Raw genomic sequence first — 21,872 nt, forward strand, 5'->3', positions numbered from 1 at the left:
ATAATTACTGCAAGACTGGAGATAGCATCGAGATGGAAGACCAACTCAATTCCTCCAGACGATCGGCTTTAAACAGTATGGGGATACAATTTTGATTGTTAGATGAATGCATCTAATTCAGTTTAAAGAGGACAATGCTGTAGAAATGTATTTAAAGGAAAATGGGCTTATGTGTGTACACTTTTGGAATGTGAGATATGGATAAAAAATCTTTATACAAAGTATATTATTAAGACTAACATGTCTCTATGTATTTGCGGGTTGAATATTATGCAGTTTGATCATGTTACTGCATATATGGGAAACGTTTGACATATAAAAATATTGGGGAACAATTATGCAAATGAGATGCTAAGGAATCAGAAAGCAGAGCACTGTTCAAAATAGCTCATGAAATGAGGAGTAGACTGCATGAACCATTCTGCATATTTCCAAGGGCAAACACAACATTAAAAAAATAAAAAATGCCCAACCAAGACATAATCTTTGGAAAACTGAGACTTTTCGTTGGCTGGAGGATCATTACAACAAAGTTTCAGAGCCCATGGGTGAATATAGAACAGAAGTTTTCAAACACCTAAAAAGGTTTTTGTAGGAAACAGGTCCCATCACTGCCAACAAGACAATGACCAAACAGCAAATGCATGGAAAACGGTACATGGGAATGCAGGCCCAGATTTAATACAGAAACGTGGTACTGTGATCGACACTTCCAAACAATCAGAGAAGGTGGGTGTACAAATGCCCATGTAAAAGAAAAGAAAAATAGTGTGGGCACATCTGGGATGTCAGATCTAACAAAGATTTGGGCCAGGCATTCTAACTGTACAGAAAATTCAATTAAAGCAATAGATGGGAACATTTCCTCTCGTGCCTTTGCTCCCACAAAGGATGGTTACCTGCATCAGGGTCCGAAGAGACTCCACGTACGACTGCTCGGTATCCAGGAGGGTCATGATGACATGTTTCCGCATGTCCTGTGAGGAAGAGACAGAGAGGTATTTGAGAAAAGGTGCTCCAATACGCAGTAAAACGCCTTGGGGGTACATCACAAACAGCCAGCGCTGGATGCAAGAGGTTGGAATTGGTCTAGCATCCCAGTGAATTAACAGTGCTGGGAGATGACATTTTCTCATCCATAAAGCCCTCCCTTGTCTGCTCAGATGTGCAAAATGCTTTGAGAGCTTAATGCACACAGCTGTCTCCTTGACAAGGGTTGCATCCAGTATTAGCTCTATTTAGAGTAGACCCAGTGAAATAAATGGTAGTTAAGTTAGACTAACATTGGGTACAATCCAGGATTTCTGAACTACAAGCTGAATTGTGACGTTTTGTAAGCTATACGTCTGTCACAAAGGTCACTCTTTCTTTCTTTCTTCCTTCCTTCCTTCCTTTCTTTCTTTCTGATATTTATATACCACCGTTAAGAACCATATAAGAATCATATAAATATATTATAAAATACAACATCTATACAAAAAACACAGAAACATACCATCTAAAGCGAACAGTAAAACATGCAGCAACAATTTTAAAATTTAGTAATATAATTAAAGAAGAGAGAGATTAGCATTTTAAGAACCTGGGCGAGCTTCAAATTAATTAGTAAAAATAGATGTAAACAGTTCTGTTGTCAAAAGACCATTAAAAGTATGCAAGGAGGGGCCATGCGAATTTCCTGTGGCAGGGAGTTCCACAGTGATGGCCCCACCACTGAAAAAGCCCTGTCTCTTGTAATGGCCAGCCTGACTGGTGGTCAGGGGAAAGGGGTGGTGGGGCCAGGGGAAGGGGGCGTGGCCATCTGGACAACCGCAGAAGGCCGGACTGTGACTCCAGGAGGGTCAGATTTGGTCGTGGTTCTGAGGTTCTTCGCCCCTGCTATCAGCAATCTCAAGCCATTTAGGGCTTTAAAGGCAGCAGTCAGCACTTTGAACTGGGCCTGAAAGAGCACTGGCAGGTTTGCTGTGTATCGCTTGGGGCCAAACTAGACCTTCGACAGCACACAATGTCTGGAAACCCAGGTCACTGCTAAACACAGTGTGAACTCACCTGCTGCCTACAGTGGTGTAGTCCAGACACACGCTGAACACCTCAGTGAGGATTTGGCCAGTAGCGGGAGCCCCAGACATGGCCTGGGGTTTGGACTCAGTGCCCAGTATTTTGGTTCTGACACTGGTTCACGATCTGTACTTTAGGATCGACAAGAGGAACAGTAACTGCACTCAGTGGGTTGTGGAAACCAAATAATTTTGCATTTGCATAATGCAAACATAAGAAAATGCACTCCATTAGTATAATTTCATCCAACAGCAGTATATATTTGGAGTTGTGGAGGGGGAGGTTGCGGTAAAAATAAACATAACCAGCCATGATCCTCCTCCCATCCTACCCCATTATTTTTAGAAGAAAGAGCATTGCAAATTATATTCATGAGTTCTGCTTTCAAACAGTTATCTTAGCCCTGGACAAGTCAGACTTAGCTCCCTGTCCATAAAATTTGACCATTAAGAACACCGCCCTCTCAATTTGAGTTTCTGAGAGCATGAATGAGGGCTGCTTCCAGACAGACGGTTCCTAGCACTACCAGTTAAAAAGCATATTGTGCAGCTATTCCATCTTTTCCTCGGCCACAGATTTTTCCTGGTAAGAAAAAAAGATGGAAGAAGCAGTGGGAAAACACGGGAGGGTTACAAATAGAAGGCAATGACATCTAGACCTCCAGATAAAATTCTGTGAAGGAGGCAAGGTGATTGCACAATTAAGGCCTTGCCTGGAAGCACCCACAGTCATTTCATGGCTTCATATTCTGTGATAATCAACTGCCCTGGAAATGGAGTTGAAAGGCAATGCAGAAAATGGTAAACACAAAAAGAAACAACCCAACGCTCCTTGTCCCCCCCGCCAGTAACCCTCGAATTGCACACTCCATTATTCCTTCTACCCTGCAACTCTGCAGGCGGCACTCATCATACCTGGCCACGGTCAGGGCCAGCCACCAGAGCTCCTCATTTCCACTGCTCATGAAAAGCATCCTCAGGAAACACGGCATCTGGGACTGGGGCGCCTGAAGCCACTGCAAGAGGCAGCAGCAGCATAGGGAAGGCATGCATCACGTAGCCACGTGACACTGGCCCTCTAGCACAGATCCCTGCTGTGCAAGGCGGCCTGGCTGGTGGCTGCCAGAGAGAGAAGCGCCGCGCATGTGCGCCATGTAACAGCACAATCACAGAATGCACCCAAGGAATGTAAAGCAATCTGTATGCCGAAAATGCCAGAGAAATGAGCAAGTCGTGAGCCTCCCTGTGGTCGAGTGACTTGTCCAAGGCCACCCAGAGAATTTGGGGCAATGTCAATATAACCCCGAGAGAGGAACACATTGGTGGGTGACTTTGCTGAACTGCCACCCGCACACTCCGCCATGTATCCCTTCCCAGTCCTTTTCGCTCAGCCATGAGTGTTTCCTTCCCCCACCCTCCACCCCCCTTTGAGCTTTTGTTTCTTTTCCCAAGCACGCAATGCGGTAACCAAATATAACTCTGCAAAATCACAAGCACGTGCTGCAATCTGTTATGGAATGGAGGGGAACTGTGAAATTAAGATGCCGCCAGACGGGCTCTAAGAATAAACCCTCAAGAAACCAGATCAGATCTAGGGACGGATCTTAAAAGTCCAGTTCCCATGCTTCCAAAGTCCTGTCGTTTCTCCTCGACCAAGTTCCAACTACGGCCAGAAATAAGGCTGAGTGGGGAATGCTGGGAGTTGCGGGACACTTTTCTGTCAAAACATGCATAGGATTGCGCCCTTAGGTCCATTACACTGATGACATGGCAGCTGCGGTGATGTGGTTCTTTCCATCCTGGCAGCATCACATCAAAAGGCGGCCTATGAGCCGTTCCACACATTATGAAGAATGAGGGGCTAGACAGACAGAAATCTGACTGTACCACAACAAGTGGAAGGGGGTGATACTTTTCAATGCAGCCCCACAATTAAAAAAAAAATCCCTCCCTGCATGTAGTAAACTAGCACCTCAGGGACAGAGTCCCTGAGATGGTCCTCCCTGATGAGCTTGCTTACCAATTTTTTTTTTTTTTTAATGTGGGGTAGCATTCAGCAATAAGAATCCCTTCACCTACAGTCTGAAATGGTACAGCCTAGATGTCTACCACCTCATTGGGCATAACATGTAGATTGGCTCTTGATATGTTGGCGTATTTTGGTGGGAAAGCCAAAGGGAATCATCCTTTTGTTAATTAAAACAGGAGCACAACCTACCAAGAAGTTTTCCTGTGCAAGCCCCATTGAAATGAGCAGGAGTTGCAGAACAGCGGTGCTATGCAGTTAAGGCAAGATGGAGTGTGTGTGTGTGTGGGGGGGGTTGCTAGCCTCCCCCTCCCCGCGTGTTGCATTCCTGATCCTGATCATGGGCATGCCATGTGGGGCTGCACTCCCATGTTAATTAGTGAGAGAGTGGTACCCTGTGGCCTTCCCACCAAAATACACCAACATGTCAGGAATCAATCTACCAATGAGGTAGATAGCCCAGTGAGGTGGTAGAATTCTGGGGTGTACCATGTCTGGCAGCTAATGGGAATAAAAGGGAAAGCAGATGCAATGTTAAACCATGTGTTTAACATCATGTGTAGGTTGGCCTTGAGATGGCGCCTGCTCCCCTGTGGGCGTGCACTGTCTAATAAGCAAAGTTTGCTTTTTCAAGTGAGCATTCTTCATGTGCAAACGAATTACTCTGAATCAACTAGATTTTTCTTTCTTTCTTTAAACTGGGTGACAGCTCTACCCTTTGCTTTTTTTCATGGCTAGCAGAAGAGAACAATTTATCCAAAATAGGCAATCTGCAAACCCGCATAATCTATGATTATTTATTCAGGTTGCACGGTTTGGCGTTTCTTGCTGCAGAATTTGTATCATGGATGAGTTTATTTACTTATCAGTGACATAGACACATCCTTGCCTATGACAGAGCTTTGTGCAGCACAAACGTACAGTGGGTTCGCTCACAGGGCACGTATTGTGGTTGGAGCTGACCATCGCCTCTTCTAGCTGCCACTGCAGCATTGATACATCCGTAACTTATTCCCAGACCGAAAGGACTATTTTAGCCCTTTTCTTCCCAGAGGTACCCTCCTAGGCTGTTCTCTGCCTGTGTGAGCAGGCAGACCTGTTTTTCTGACACCTTCCTATGGCAACCTTTTAAGGATTCTATTAGCATGTTCTAAAATCTCTCCTGGAGAAGTACAGAACGGTGTGTTCCTACCATACAGAAGCCTGGAATAACAGAATCAGAAGAGTCCCAATGAATAATCTAACCTGTCAAATGTCCTACACCTTGAGAGCTCTTTTTACTTGCATCCATTTGGTGCATGCTGCACAGGATTCTGGGGTACCCTTAGAGCTCGCCTACAGCTCCTACAGCAGATCGGGCTGGGCTGGGGTGGCCTTTGCCTTATGCAAAGAGAGAGTGCGCCATGGAGTGCGCCCACTACTCTCCTGTAGCTGCGCATGGCTGAGGAAGATCGGGAACAAGGGAAAGCTGTGTTTGGGGCATCTTATTAAAGGAACAGTACCTGTGCCCAAAAGACAGCGACTCAAACTGCCACTGCCATGACAGTTCCTGAACTGTGGGAAATGTTAGGAGGCTGAGATGTTACAAACAGCTCAATGCAGCAAACCAGCAGTATCTTCCTGCTAAGCAAAAACACTCAAGCACACCCTCACCTCTGCTGCCAGCCAGGGAACCACGGGCCACCCCCCACCCCATTTCCTAGGAAGAACAACACAGCAAAATGTTGCAATGTATTCTCCCCTCCTAACAGGAGCCCCCCTAGTTTCCCATCCCCCCCCAAACTTAGGCCCCATCTACACGAGCCTTTTACTTTGGGGCGGCTGTGAGTCGAGGTCCTTTGGGACATATGACGCAGTCTCCACTTCGCAACCATCTGTGGTTTTCTCTCGGAAAATGCGGATTTCCAAGGAGGTGTTTTGCTGTGATGTTTTTGGTTTGTGGCAGGTTTCTCACATTTTTGAGCTGTTTGTCGCTTTCCCAAACCGACATCGCATTTTGCAGTGGGCGTGTTGTAGGCATGCGTAGTGCTTGCATCACTCTGTGACGCCCCTTTACTCTCCCTATCCCTTCACAGCTGCGCAGTTGCAGAGGCACAGAGAGGTGTTTTCATTTATTTAATCACACTTTCACACATTTTTGCAGCTTCGTATCTTCGCAATGGTTGCTTTTGGACTCAGTGCCCAAGGGCCGGAGGGTCTTGGCAGAGTAGTGGGCTCTCCCACACTGGAGGCATTCCAGACAAGGCCTCTGTCAGGGATGCTCTGACCAGGATTCCTGCATCCTACTATTCTATGATTCTATGCTTCTGATTCTATGACCAACTTCGCTCCAGCCACCATTTCAGAGCAATGGGTAGGCACATACTGCTCACGCCTGGGGTGAGCGCGAACCATCGCGAGAGTCTCAGGCTGGGGAACTGCCAAACAGCTGGCGTTGAAATGAAGGAGCACAGATCACCCACATTTTACCTAACGAGGGATGGACAGATGCAGCAGAACCTCTAAAATACAAAACAGCCACTGAAGTGTCACACTTCCACACTCATGGGCCTGCATGGCTGCGCATTAAGATATAATGGCAAAAAAGGGGCACGGCGGAGTCTGCTGGGGAAGCCTGCAATAAATCGTGAGCGTGTATCGCAGCAGAAGCTAATTCGAAGTTGCAATGCTGCGCAGTTGCGACAGAGCGAAGGGTGAAAGCGGTGCCATGTAGATGGGGCCTTACATTCAACATTGTGTGGCTACTGACCAAGCTCTATCCTCTCTGGGCTGTGTGTGTGCGTGTGGGGGGGGGGGATTTGCCCCTTTAGGGGTTTTTAAATATTTATTGTACTTCTGCAAAACTCAGGATACCCTCCCCTCTCCTGAGCACGCTCACATCTCCCTCTTGTTTCTGAGTGGCCCTGTTTTGACTCCAGTCCTGTCGGCACTCGCCACCTGAGTTCATGATTAGAGGGAGTGATGGCAAATGCGGAAGGGACTTTGTTTAGTGGTACAGCACATGCTTTGTATACCAAAGCCCTGTGGTTCAGCCTCTGGCACCCAAAAGGTTCTCAGGTAGCCGGCCTGGGCAAAGTTCAGGTAGCCGGCCTGAGGCCTTGCACAGCTGCTGTGAATAGACAATATTGGGCAAGAGGGACCAATGGACTGACTTGCTACAGGGCAGCTTCATATGCTTACATGCAGGACTCCCAGATCAGCCCCTCATTTGTTTTTCCTCTCTGAGTATCTTTGCCAGCACTCAGTGAGGTTCAGGAATGAATGCTGTAGCTGTTTATCTTAGCAATTAAATCAGAAACGGCTAGCTCTTAATTGAGTTAGTGAGTAATACGGAATCAATTCAGTGCAGGATTGAATTGTTACAAGAACAGAGGGGGAAGGGCTTTCCCTTTAGGCAGTTAGAAAGTGTTCAGTAAATCCACTAAAATCCGGGAGAACCAGGGGTGCTAAATATTCCTTGATTTATTTGGAATGATATCAGAGATAGCCACCAACCAGAGACCAGGTTGCCACCTCTCCCTGTGCCTTTCACAACAGCCTGGCAGGGGCTAATTAAGCAGGTGACGGTTTTCCTGACACAGAATGGGCGGCGCTTCGGCTGCTTAATTTTTTTGGTTGCTCAGACGGAACACACACCAAAATCGGAAAGCATGAACAAGGCGTGCAAACCAGCTCAAATCTGTGAAAGTATGCAGCCTTTTAAGGAGTAACAGACAAGAAGATAAGGACCCTGCCACAAGGAACTTAAAATCTCAAATTTGATACAGAGCAGGTGATACAGAGCATGGGAAGAGATGGAAGAAAGAACAACGGGGAGAAAATGTGTTGAGTTCAGTTCCATGAATTTACGAACGTGGTGGATCAGACCAAGGGTCCATCTAGTCCAGCATTCTGTTCACACAGTGGCCAACCAGCTGCCCACGGGAAACCCACAAGCAGGACACAAGTACAACAGCACTCTCCCGCCCTCTGACAGTTGAGGTAGCATAGAACCATCAGGACTAGTAGCCACTGAGTAGCCTCAGTGTTGGGATACCAGTCACAATGACAGCATTGGCTCAGGAGAGAGAATGTGGTGTTTTATGAGCAAGAGCCTTCTCCTCCAGGAATATGTCCAATCCGCTTTTAAAGCCATCCAAATTGGTGGCCATCACTACATCTTGTGGAAGTGAGTTCCATAGTTTAATTCTGCACTGTGTGAATTAGTACTTCCTTAGGCTTACTTTCAGTAGGGGTACTAAAGGGTCACTGGAATGCAGTCCCACAATTCTGGAGGGCACCAGCATATAGAAGTCTGGTCTAGTGGCATCATTCTGACTTGGATGGGAGAGGACCCAAGTTCCTTTCCCAGATGAGACCCTGCACCAGGGGGTAAGAGGGGCTGAACCTTTGGGCAGGGGATACCGTTCAGTGGCAGAGCGCAGAAACAGAACTCTGTCCTTTCTATTTTGAGCCCCCCAAGCTATTCCGCTTTTCCATAAATAAGCCGCCTCAGTGTTGGGATACCAGTCACAATGACAGCATTGGCTCAGGAGAGAGAATGTGGTGTTTTATGAGCAAGAGCAAATCCCATGCAGAAGGCCGCAGATGCACACAGGGGGATTAGAACACCCTTTCCTTCTGTCAGATGCCACTTTTAGGCGGGCGGCACTGGCAGAGACCAAATGCCAGAAAGAAAGAAAGAAAGAAAGAAAGAAAGAAAGAAAGAAAGAAAGAAAAGATACAGGGGATCTTCAAGGTCAGCACTTTAGTATTTGCAGCTGTGCAGCCCTCGAGACATCCCAGTTTTAACAACTTGAGTCAGGAATAGGGATGGGTGCAAATTTTGCTTCAGTCTCTTTTGGTAAGAGTTCACCAAACTTGTGAAGTTCTCCATAAATTCAGGATAAAAAGAACCTGAGATTTTTAAAAAAAATTCTCATGTGGGAGAACACACAACTGACCCATCCATCCATCCATCCATCCATCCATCCATCCATCCAGGGCTTTGAGTGCTTTGCTTTTAAAAGTTTGGGGTGGAATCCATATGTATTCAACCCCTGTTGTGCTGAACTGGGTGGCCACCTCTTTTTTCTGACAAGCCCCTCATCTTTAATAGCTACATGGCAGGCAGGTACATGTCCTTCTCCGTGCTCGGATTAGCTGCACTGGCTGAATCTGGCTGGTGCAGATGGATGAGTATTTTGTTTCAGTTTGTATTTGATATGAATTTACCAACATTTGCTATGTTGACATTAGAAGAGAAAGAGCATGAGATTTTAAAAACTTGAATGCCAGAGAAAGTGAAACTTGACAAATTTGCCCATCTCTAGGCAGGACGCTTGGGTGAAGAACAGAAAAAGAGCCATGATGGAACTGACCATGGGTCCATCTTGTCCAGCATTCTGTTTACACAGTGGCCAACCAGCTGCCCACGGGACACCCACAAGCAGGACAAGACAACAGCCTCCATCCTGCCTTTGAGGACTGGACGCAGCTAGTCACAAATGAGCAAACCTTACGGGGTGGAAAGCATCCAGGATGCATCCAGCCAGAAGAACAAGTTTCTACTGAACATATTTAAGCAGCCTTGTACACAGTCCAACCCTTGCGCCATCCAGCCATGTAGCAGCTCTCCTGGTCGTAGGCACATGCTGGCTGGGAATTATGGGAGTTGCGGTCCAACACATCTGGACCGCACCAGGTTGAGGAAGGCTGTCTTAGGTAGAGAGAGGCCTTTTCATACTGCCTGAGATCATTTTAAGTGGAGATTGAACAAGGGACCATCTGCATGCAAAGCATGTGTTCCACCACTGAGCTACAGCCTCTCCCCACGGCAGAGAAGTCTGCTAGGGTCCATCACATTTTTTGCCGAAGGAGGCTCAGTATAATTCACATTTGTGTGTCAGGCAGAAATTCTTGCTGGTACCGTCCCTGCCCCCCTCCACACACATAGCATGGAGATGGAGCTATGGGGAAAATGAATCAGTTACCAACGTAAGAACAGCCCTGCTGGATCAGACCAAGGGTCCATCTCGTCCAGCATTCTGTTCACACAGTGGCCAGCCAGCTGAATCCTGGCTTGCCATGCAGCTGTAGGAAGTGACAGGTCATCTGACAAAAGCACCAGGTGAGTTAGGCCTAAAGACTGCCGCTGGGATGAGGTGACTGCAGTTGCCTGGCCTGGCCGTGAAAGTCACAACCTTTGGATCCCTCCTCTAGTGGCCGTGGGCTGAAAACTAAAGGGAGATTGAATAAGGGCTCCCAGAGAGGGCTCTACCCTTAAAGGCAGCCTAAGAATAATTTCAAATAAAAATAAATCAGAAAATAGTACAGCCAAATGGTACAGTGAATTGCTACACCCAAAGGTCAGTCCATCTGTGACATTCTAAGCCATGTCACCTGATACAACCAGGACCCACTCAACTTAAACAAGTATTTTAGTTTTGCTTTCTCATCCTATTAGAGAATTTGGGATAAGGTGGGGGGGGGCTATACATTCACATTTAATGAGGAGCCATACATTGATTTGTTAATATCCAAGATGTGATCCCCCGCCCCCCAGCCTCTCTTAACACGGCAACCCAAGGAAACTAAGAGCTTGAGTGTTTGTTCTTGTGGTTAATCTTCCATCAGTTAAGAATTTCCAGGAGTGTAGCCATGTTGGTCAGTTGCGGCGAAAACATCAGAGAGTCTTAGGGCACCTTAAAAACTAACCCATTTGCATTGGCAAAAGCTCTCCTAGACTAGAGTCCACTGCAGCAGATGCATGAAGTGTAACCCTAAATTGGCAGGGAAATAACTCAATATGCGAATGCATAGCAGGGGTGAGCAAACTGCAGCCGCATGTCTGTATGTGACCTTGGGGCCTCCTGTGGCCCTCGGCTTCATTTCAAAAAAACCCTGCAAGTGAGCAGTTCGGACTGCTGGCACGAGTAATCTGTCCCTCCCCTGCAGAGTGGATGGGGAGGGCGAGAAACAGAAAGTGAGAAAACGGGTGGCCTCACCTACCAGCATCATGCAGCCCCTGACAGATTACCACTGTGGTAATGTGGCCCTTGAAAGTGGAGGCTGGTGGCTCCAATTGCAGTGGGGCTGTGAATCTGCTCTGGGTTTCAGTCAGAACCAGTCAGAACTCTAAAGGAGCTATCCCAGGTTTGGAAGTTCTGACTGGTTCTGACTGAATCCAAGACCAGAATCACTGCCCCACTGGCATCAGAGCCACCAGCCTCCACTGTCCCATCATTTATGTTAGAAGGCGGGGGAAGGTGTAAACACCGTGGTCAGATGGAAATGAGATGGAAATGAAATGCCAAACATACAGCCCATAACAATTAAGTTAAAGCTAGTTGATCTTTAAGCCAGGAGTGGGGGGGACCTGCACCCCGCCCAGGTTTTGGCTTACGACTCCCATCAGCCCCAGCCAGCATGGCCAATGGACAGGGATGATGGGAGCTGCAGTTCAACAACATCCGGGGGCCGCAGGTTCCCCACCCCTGCTGTAAGGAGTCATGAGACTCTTTGTTGTTTCCGTTAGTTAAGAATATCAGCCCTGACCTGATGGGCCAGACCAATGGAAGCCCATCCAGTGCTGTCCAGCAAGCCCCTGAGCAGCTCATCAGCAAGGGAAGAAGCAACGGGCTCACCTAAGCATCTGGCTGGCACAGAGAAGCGTCCTGCCTCAGAACAACAAGCCCCCATTTTTAGCTGTTATGATGAATAGTTGCTGATGGGGCTATATCTTTCCATGAATAGCTGTTTACTGTGGATCAGTACACTTGTAAGGCACTTCTGACTTGTGACACGTGCTGTTGAAACAGACAATAAGTGGGGCTTCTGAGCAAGTTTTGTAGTGCATCTATTTGTCACGGCAAACTGCGTAGGTGGAAACATTAGAAGTCAGACGTGAGGGCTATTATTTCTCTCCCGCTTGGTTCACAAGGGTGGGTTCTCGGTTTTGTCTTCATTCAAAGCATAAGACGGGCCATGCGAGATCAGACCAAAGGCCTAGCGAGTCCAGCATTCTGTTCCCACAGTGGCCAAAGTTTCTATGAGCACAGATGCCTGTGGGGAGCCCACAGGCCGGACATGAGTGCAACAGCAGCCTTCTGCTTGTGTTCCAACCACTGGTAGTGAGAGGCATGCTGCCTCTGATACTGGAGGTAATATATAGCTTTCATGACTAGGACCCATGGATAGCCTTGTCCTCCATGAATTTGTCTAATCCCCTTTTAAAGCCGTCCAAGTTGGTGGCCATCACTACATCTTGTGGCAGCGAATTCCACAGTTTAACTATGAACTGGGTGAAGAAATCCTTCCTTTTATCTGCCCTGAATCAGCTACATGGGATAACTCCAGTGGGTTCGAGTATTATGAAAGAGGGAGGAACATGTCTCCATGCACAATTCTGTACACCTACACCATGTCCGCCCTTACTCGCCTCTTTTCTAAGCTGAAAAGCCCCAACTGTTGCCCCCTTTCCTCACGGGGGAGTTGCTCCAGCCTCTCGCTCTTTTGGGTGCCTACCTTCTTCCACCCTCCCCAGTTGCACTATGTGCAAATGTGGTAATATGCTCCTGTGGCGAGAAATGATATAATACAAGCAGGCACAATGGCTGCCCAGAAATATCCCACTACGCAGTTCTCCTGAAGAGTTTTTTAAAAATATGGGGACGAGGGGATGGACTAAGCTACTAAAGAGCACTCCTAGGGACACTTATATTATCCCAGAATAGACTGACATGAGTAGACACATGTATTAGATGTTTCTAATATGGGAAGCACAAGAATCTATTGTCACCCAGATTTAAAAGCACCATGAAGGACAAGAGCACTACAGGGCAAAGCAGAAGGGAGTGAAATCAAACAGAATGGCCTTATTATAGGACTATAAGGTTGGCCCAACCAAATGGACCACCCATCCCTTTTGTTGCTACCACTCCTTTTACTAGCAGACTCAGCTGGTGAGTGCCACCAGTACTGCAGCCAGAACACAGCCACTAAGAAACCAGAGGGATGCATCTGCATGCCTGGGGGAATCCCACATTTGCGGAAGTACAAAAACATGTTTTTAAAGAACAGAAAGAAACCTAAGTAATCCCCCCCTCCCCACTGCCATCCAATCAGAACTGAGTATGTAGAATCGGGGAGGGGGGAAACAGAATGGGCGGCCTGCTTGGAGGGAATAGGAGAACTCCTTTGAGGACGGAGCATACACTGCAACATTTTGTTGCAACCCCAGCTGTTCTTTCTCCTTCATAATATTATTAGGATTAGAATTAGGATAATTCATATTTGTATCCTACCTTTTCTCTAATGAGCTCATGGTGGTGTACATGAATGGGGTTACCCCACATTCTCCTCACAACGACCCTGTGGGGTAGGTTAGACTGAGCGAGAGTGACTGTCCTAAGCTCACCCAATCAGCTTTATGGTCGAGTGAGGATTTGAGCTCTGCTCCACTAAGCCAGAGTCCACAATGCTGACCACTAAGCCACACTAGCTCTACTACTCTCAGTGCCAAGTCAAAAGCATCCTGCACACCCTCATCAACTCCCCAGACCAGCCCCCTCAACCCTGATGTGAGAGGCTGTGCTGGGGTGGAGGCTTGGTCGGGCTTCCTCCCGACATTGCTCCATCCAAAGAAGATTGTGGCATTCCAGAAAGAGGTGGAAGTGGGACGCCAAGGACAAGCAGCGAACGCAAGCTGCAGAGGCTGCTATATAAACAGCGAGGGAGAGGTCAACAGGAGAGAGGCAGGGAAGAGCAGAGCTGGAAGTCCAAGTGGTGGAGACTGACTTGACTGGGAGAGGTGCCTCCACGTGGCCTGCAGAGGCACCTCAAGCCTGGATGGCGAACCTCCGCGGGCTACATTAGGCTTGCGGGCTGGAGGCTCCCCACTGCTAATCTACCCATCCCTTTTATCTGGAGATGACAGGATTGAACCTGAGACCTTCTACATGAAAAGCTGGGACCTGACTGCTGAGCTACAGCCCTTTCCTGATGGGGCTCTTCTTTCCCTGCTCTATGATGACTGAGTGCCAAGAAAGAGCAACAGCTAAGAGACAAGTCACCTGCTTTGATCCCAGCACCCCCACCACACCACCCCCAGGTTCCCTCATCCTGGGTGGAATCTGCCGGGAGCGCCCACGGATGTTGTGAAAGGGTGCCACCGATGGCACAGCTAGAGACGGAAACCCCTCCTGAGCTGCATCTCTCTGGAGCCAGATTGCCGCTCAAACACCCGTGCCTGGTGCCTGCTGGAAGGCTCCCCTAATTATACATTAAAGACTTCCAAGGCATGTTCACCATGGGGCTAATTGGACTTAATTATGGGATTAAGTGCATTAAGAAGCACAAATCCTGTCTGAAGCAGTGCTGCTGCCATTTTGAGTCATCTGAGTCAGCAAAAGAGGAGTAAGTCAAACCAGTTCCTTTATTCCACTAACCTTCCTCACCCCCCCCCCCCCCAAATCAGCTATTGGCCAGTGGCCTTAGTTCTGTGGCAAAAGCATACAGGGCCCACAAATTCTAGCAGGCCTTGGTAGCCAGCCATTGTTCTCTAGTCGTCAGCTGTTAAATTCCTTTCACCCAACAAGATGAGAGCTCGGGGAATCCCTAAAGGAACTGATAAGCAGTTAAGTTGAAAACCAAAAAAGGGACTATCTCACAAAATTAGTGGTTAGTCACTTCAGTGTTCAGTTCTGCCTTCCCCAACATGGTGCCCTCCAGATGTGTCTGACACGTCTGGAGGGTAGCAGGATGGGGAAGGCTGGTTTAGTCAATTAATCAGTAGGTTTAAATCTTTTAAAATCTACTACCATGCTGGTCCAGATAAACTGGGCAACACTTTTAAATTGTTAATTATTATTAACACTAAAACTTTAAAAAAATGACAGGCGGTGGGCAGCTGATTAAAAGAGGCAGTCTTCCTTTTCCCCACACAAAGAAGGGCATGCCTCTTCTAAGATGGCAGAGGCTACGAGGAGCCAGGAGGGGGGCTCTGATAGGTAGGTAGGTAGGTAGGTAGGTAGATAGATAGATAATCTATGAGCAAAGGGCTGGATGCGCTTGATCTTGTCTGTTCTCGGAAGCTAAGCAGGGTCAGCCCTGGTTAGTACTTGGATGGGAGACCGCCTGGGAATCAGGCTTCCTGCACTGAGAGGGGGTTGGACTCGATGGTCTTGTAGGCTCCTTCCAACCCTATGATGCTATGATATGAGTCTATGATATGATCTGTCTGTCCGTCTGTCTGTCTGCCACTCCTGATATCCATTAACAGCTCAGCTACTGATGAGGGTGAAAGCTGAAACGTGTGTGTGTGTGTGTGTGTATGTACGTTGTTAGTCTCTCTCTCTGTCTCTCTCTCTCACACACACACACACACACACACACGCCACTGGGTATGGGCTTGCCAACAATTTATTTTTTGAACAATCTTCAAGGAGAAGAGGCGAGTAATTCACCTAGAAACATCAGCTGCCAAAATGCAAAAGAAGAATACTCTCACTTTTTTGCAAACACACACCACAATAATTAAGCAGTACTTGACTCTCTCTCTCTCTCTCTCTCCCCCATGGGTTATCAAAATAGGGAACTTCCACAACAGATAGAAGACTAAGATTTGGAACACACGCACTCGCAAGACATTCTAACCACTGAATAAGTCTGCGCATGGGACGTTCTTACACCTCTAGCCCCAATGGACAACACAAAGGCTACCTCGTCATAGTGTCCAAAACCTCTGAAAGGCACCAAGTCAAATTACATCGCCAACAGAATGTGAAGGTGTGAGATTTCCTTCATCGCACTTTTAACAATCCTTGGATCCGAGCAGGGGGAACTGCAATGGCAGGTGGAAACAGGAGGGGCTGTAGCTCAGTGGCAGAACCCCTATTTTGCATGCAAAAGGGTCCAGGTTCGATCCCCAGCATCTCCAGGTAGGGCTGGGAAAGACCTCTGTCTGAAACCCTGGAGACCTGTTGCTGCCAGTCAGAGTCAACAACACTAGGCTAGACAGACCAAGGGTCTGACTCAGGATAAGGCGGCTTCTGAAGTTCTTATGAAGCAGGCATTCTCCGGGCCAGGGTCCCAGAAGGCAACCACCGGAGCTGAAACCTTCAGCAACAGGGGACATCTGCCCTTGTCCATCACCTGAGGTCGAGATTCCTGCGTTTTTGATATTTGTGATGCCTAATTTAGGGTGAACCTCTTAAGCTGTCTTAATATAAAAGTTATATTTCAACACATTATAAAGTAATGTATCACGTTACACTATCATTTTCTAAATAAAGTTTCTTACCCTGAGGTTAATACTACTACTACTACTACTACTAGTAATAATAATAATAAGCCGGTTGGCTGAAAAGCAAGGTATAAATATTACAAATACTTCATAATTATTAACAATAATAGAGCACCTAATGTTCCACTAAACAGTGTACAAATTTAAAAAGGAAAACCTGTTAATACTCCAGCTAATATTTGTATAAATGCACCCACACAAGGTGAAAGAGAGGTACAACCACTGCTTTCAGTGAATTAAAATCAGTTAAAAACTGCAGTTATGTATTATATTTATAAACCATCTTTCTTCTCAGATGGAACTCAAGGCAACATACATAGAGGTTCCTAGATGGCCAGCCATTCAGCCTTTGACTGGACCCAGTTCTCCTATACCCTGGGAAAAAAGAATGGCAAATCAAGAACCTCTGGTAGTATATGTGTGTGTGGAGAGATGAGGGATTTCACCTTAGCCTTCGCTTTAAATAACTGCTGTTTCATTTGATAATGGTTTTACATTGCTCCTGCATTTTTAGTTTTTTCACTGTTTTAAATTTGCTGCTTTTACGGTTTTGTTGATTTAAATTGCATCCTTTGCATTAATGTTTACCTGCTTTGCAAATTTTATTTTTAAAGATCATAAGCTGGGCTATAAATAAATAAACCTTGACGGTGGAAAGAAGCCCCCGTTTTCACAATTGCATGGACTCTCCCTGTCCCCTCCCCATGCCAGCTTGGACCAAATGCCCGCTTCCTCTCCATCTGCTGAGGTTGCAGAGATGTGGTTCTTTATTCCTAGAAATATTTATTAATCCTTCCATTGCTTTTTTTTTTTTTTAAGCCTTGCTATTTGCTGCAATAATACCTGACAGCAAAGGCCACTGGCTAATTAAACATGAGAAAGACCAGATCCCTTGTTGCGATGCCCTGATCTGATAAACCATCCTCGCGTGAACACAGACGAGGGGCGACTACAGAACAAATCACTTGGGGAGTATGTGTGTGTGCGGGAGAGACAGATATTAAGGGGCAATCCATGCTACAGATGACCTCACAGAATGTGACTGAAAGCTGGGGGAGGGAGTGGGGCAGTGGGAAATATTTGGGGGGTGCTGTGCCACTACCCCTGGGAATCATCCCTGACACAGACATGCTCCCAACATACCAAGTTGGTTGAGAAAGATTACTCTCTTTTCTACAGCACAGCCTTTTAGCACATTTGAACCTCAGACACTGTATGCACAACTCATCTGCTTATAATGGGCATGGGTAACCTCAGGCCAGTGGGCCAAATCTGGCCCTCCGCGGTTCCCCAGGAGACCATGCCCCCTCCCCTGGACGCAACCCCTCCCGAACTCCATCGTTTGGTGGTTTCTTGGGTTTTGTGCAACTTTTTCCCCATTCTAAAAGGTTGAAATGCCAACCCACCAAAAGGCTTAGCTACTGTAGTAGAAGCTTTAAACTATAATTTTGGGGTTTGGGTATTTTGGCCACTCCCCACCAGTGGAATGAGACCCCTGAGAGCTTCCCTGAAATGAAATTTGGCAAAAGGGTTGCAAAAGGTTCAACACTCCTGGCTTATACTCTGCCCCCCCCCCCCCAATGATGCTAATGTTTTCCCGATCTGCACGGACAACATAATATGCTATGTGGGAATCAATGTTTCAATTCAAATTGAAAATGCAGCTATTTAATTTGAATGATCGAACAGGCAGACATTTTCCGACCATAGGGACAGGTGCATTATTGAAGATTCCCTCTTCTTGGCTGCCAGTTGCCTCTTCTACGGCAACCTCTTTACCCAGGCACTCCCCTCCCAGGAAGGGGAATGGCTTATTCCACACTAGAAAACAGTGGGTGTATTTTCAAAGGTCCTGAAAACATGTGGGCACATGGCTGTGTGCGCCAGTGTGATGTCAGCTCACAGATTTGGCACACAGAAACAACTTAAAAATGTGGGAAAGGCCTTTGAGCTCATTAGGAGAGCTTTCATATAGCTGGTACTCACACTGTTTGCTGCCCATGCTCCAGAGCCAAAGGAACAAAGGGGGGTTCCCTTCATGGGAAACTCCATGCCACCTTTCTTTTTGGAAGGATGGGTTTCTCAACTTGTTGAAAGCACGGTGACACCTGAGTCCATCACAATCTACTTCTGCCTTCCCCAACCGGGTGCTCTCCAGATGTGTTGGACTGTAACTCCCATCAGTGTCATGGCTATGCTGGCTGGGAATGATGGGTGTTGTAGTCCAATACATCTGGAGGACACCACGTTGAGGAAGGCTGCTGTATAGCATTCATTTTCAAGGTGTATTCTGGGAAAAGTTTGGGCTTCTCAGAAGCATCTCCCACTACCACACTCTCCTCTGCAGTGTGCAGCTGCAGGATGGAGTGCTGGGTGTCTTTGGGGGGGATGGTTATACTTACACTGGGCAACAGTGAGATCTAATAGGGCTAGCCAGTCCCCGCCCCCCCAAACAGAGTAGGCGCCTTAGATCCTCTGCAATGTGCAGGGGATTCCTCAGTAGATGACTCAATGTGGAAATGCTTCTTGGAAGGCAGAAAGTTTGAAAGTTTGGAAGCCATTGTGGCGTAGTGGTTAGAGTGTTGGTCTGGGACTTGGGAGATCTGGGTTCTAGTCCCCACTCAGCCATGAAGCTTGTTGGATGACTTTGGGCCAGTGACCGACTCTCAGCCTAACCTACCTCACAGGGTTGTTGTGAGGACTGAATGGAGAGGAGAAGGACCACGCAGAACTGCCTTGGGTGCTTTGCGAGAGGAAAAAAGGTGGTGTATAAATCTAATATTATTATTATTATTATTATTATTAATAATAATAATAATAATAATAAATCCACCACTGTTCAGTGAAAATCCAGCTGGACAGCCAGTTCTAAACCCATTCTCTGATTCCACACTGCATTAGGAGCTGGGGGAATACTGCAGAAGAACTCATCCAGGAGCTGCAGGAAAGGAGAGGTTCTTAGACCGCTCGGCATTCAGAGGCAGCAACTCTGGTGTTAGTGGTATTCAAAACTGCCAGAGCACAACTTGACCATTTATGATCCATGTCACATTCATGTTTTTTCCATAATTCTGTTCTATTTGATTTCTGCATTAAACTCTGAATTTATTTTAAAAACTGCTCCCAAAATTACATATTTAAATGCATATTTCAATATGTTCAAACTTCCGAGAATGGGGTTGCGACGTTCGGATATGTGTGAAATTGGTTGACGAGCAATTTCCGATCTGCCAGTGAGTCTGAGGGGCAGAGATCAAGTCATTTTGTATCAGAATGTGCAAATATCAAATTCTTGAAGCCTCCCTACTACCAGGTTACATTCAGCCCAATTCCTAACCCTGTTTGCTCCCAAGGAAGTCCAGCTGATTTCAATTCTTTTAACGGGACTTTATTGCCAAGTTACTATGTACATTCAGAACTGAACTCTTAATCTGAAATAAACCTCTATCACTATACCGTCAGCAAAACACAGGATCGCAATTATACTGCTTGATTTTATTTTGTTTGTTTTTTTAAATCCAAGATTTGATAGAAAAAGAACAGCTTGTTCATTTGGACGGACAGAAAGAACTTAACATGTTGGGGATCTCATAGAGAGCCAGTGTGGTGTAGTGGCAAGAGTGTTGGACTGGGAGCTGGGAGATCCGGGTTCTAGTCCCCACTCGGCCATGGAAGCTCACTGGGTGACTTTGGGCCAGTCACAGACTCTCAGCCCAACCCACCTCACAGGGTTGTTGTTGTGAGGATAAAACAGAGAGGAGGAGGATAATGTAAGCCGCCTTAGGTTCCTTGCAAGAGGAAAAAAGGCGGGATATAAATGCAATAATAATAATAATAATAAATAGTGAGCTAAGGGTTACGGAAGGAATTTCCTGCTGTGGCCATGAAAAATACAGAAGCAAGGGAGTCTGCACAGATCCGGAAGGAGCTGTTTCAACAAGATACCCCAAACAGAATCTTACGTGTTCTGTTAAATGCAGCATTATAACATGGACACATAGCAGCCTTCCCCAATCTGGTGCTCTCCAGGTATGTTGGACTACAACTCCCAGCATCCCCCAGCCAGCCAGCCCCCATCTGGAGGACACCAGGTTGGGGAAGGCTGACATACAGACTAATCCTCAGAAACTAGAGGTGTATATGGAGGAGGTGGTCACATCCTGAACACACACCACTCGGCAGGGACCGCACATGACTCCTTCATCCAGTGTTGCCAGTGCAGCGTGGGATTCAGCAAGAAGCAGCAATCACATCACACTGCTAACCTGGACTGGGCCAGAAATGTTCTATTTGGCTGGAGGAAAACTCTTTGAGGATTAGAGATAGGGGAGGCTGCGAGCAGCACATGAATTATGGACATCCAGACTAGACTGCTGCAACACGCTCTGCGTGGGGCTGCCTTTAAAGATGGTTCAGAAGCTTCAGCTGGTGCAAAATGCAGCTGCCTATTTGTTGTGGGAACTAAGCAATTAGAGCATATAATGCCGATTCTGTACCAGTTGCAGTAGGTGCCAGTGTGTTTCCATAACCAATTTAAAGTACTTGTAATCCCCTTTAAAGCACTAAGTGGCTTGGGGCCAGGTTATCTGAAAGACCACCTACTTGAACCTGCCTGGGCCCTAAGATCCAGTGGTAAGATCTATTGGGTTAGTGGTCACCAAAAACAGGGCCTTTTCTGTGGTGGCCCCATCCTTATTGTGTTGGGGATTCCAAGCCCCCTTACTGAGTAGTGAGGCAACAGGGACTCAGTTAATAGCACCTCTTCACACCTGTAGCGTCCACAAAGGCTGGGAGCTGTCCTCTGGGCCTAATTAACGGAATACGGCTTTTGTTAAGGGAGCTACTAAAAGCAAGGCGGTCGCCTTTCAACTAATGGACAGGTTCCCCACAGGCTTTTTCTGGGCTCCTCCCTTCAGGGGGGATCCTCCGGACTCAACTACTGACAGGTAGCAAATCTGATGGAACGCCTCCCACCTCCTCTCAGCTCTGCTTGCTTAACGTGGCAGTGGGCTCCGGCATATGTCAATTCTGGTGCTTCCTCCCCCTCCAACAGAGGTTGGGTTCCCACAGGGAGGGGGGAAGATGGTTTCTGAGCCTGGCCCTCTTGCCTGATAAGCCCCTGGGAAGGTTCTTGGCTGACTCCTGGAGAGTCTTGGGGAATTTCCTCCCCTGCTCCCTGACTTGGCTGGACTTCTTCTAGCTCCACCTCCAAATCTGAGTCAGAGTCAGAAACCAAACCATGGAGCCTGGGCCCAGTCGCACATGGTTCCCCCCATGACTATTTATAAAAGGCCCCTAAAAACCTGCATTTTCCAGACTGTTTTTAAATGAACAGATGTCCATCTTTAATGTATAAACTGGAGTTTTACTGTTGCTGTTATTTGTAATGCTGTTGTTTCAGCTAATTTTATACACTGTGGTTTTAAATTGCGTCTTGTAAACTGCCTTGAGGAGGCTGGCGCTATAAAAATATTTAAAAGAAATAAGTAAATGGAAGCCATCTTTC

At 46.9% G+C, this 21,872-nt stretch overlaps 1 protein-coding gene across 1 annotated transcript in view; it reads right to left on the reverse strand.

The window, feature by feature from the left end:
- ARHGEF17 (Rho guanine nucleotide exchange factor 17) overlaps nucleotides 1–21,872 on the reverse strand; it is a 195,873-nt gene that overhangs the window by 55,732 nt on the left and 118,269 nt on the right. Inside the window, exon 2 of the mRNA XM_084845386.1 lies at nucleotides 900–977. Within this exon, the coding sequence (XP_084701512.1) occupies nucleotides 900–977 (78 nt within the window). The remainder of the gene's footprint in view (nucleotides 1–899; nucleotides 978–21,872) is intronic.

Source organism: Heloderma suspectum, chromosome 3 (genome assembly GCF_057233095.1).
Source record: "Heloderma suspectum isolate Gila_16-S chromosome 3, 16-S_ref, whole genome shotgun sequence".
In the NCBI taxonomy this organism is placed as follows: Eukaryota; Metazoa; Chordata; class Lepidosauria; order Squamata; family Helodermatidae; genus Heloderma; species Heloderma suspectum.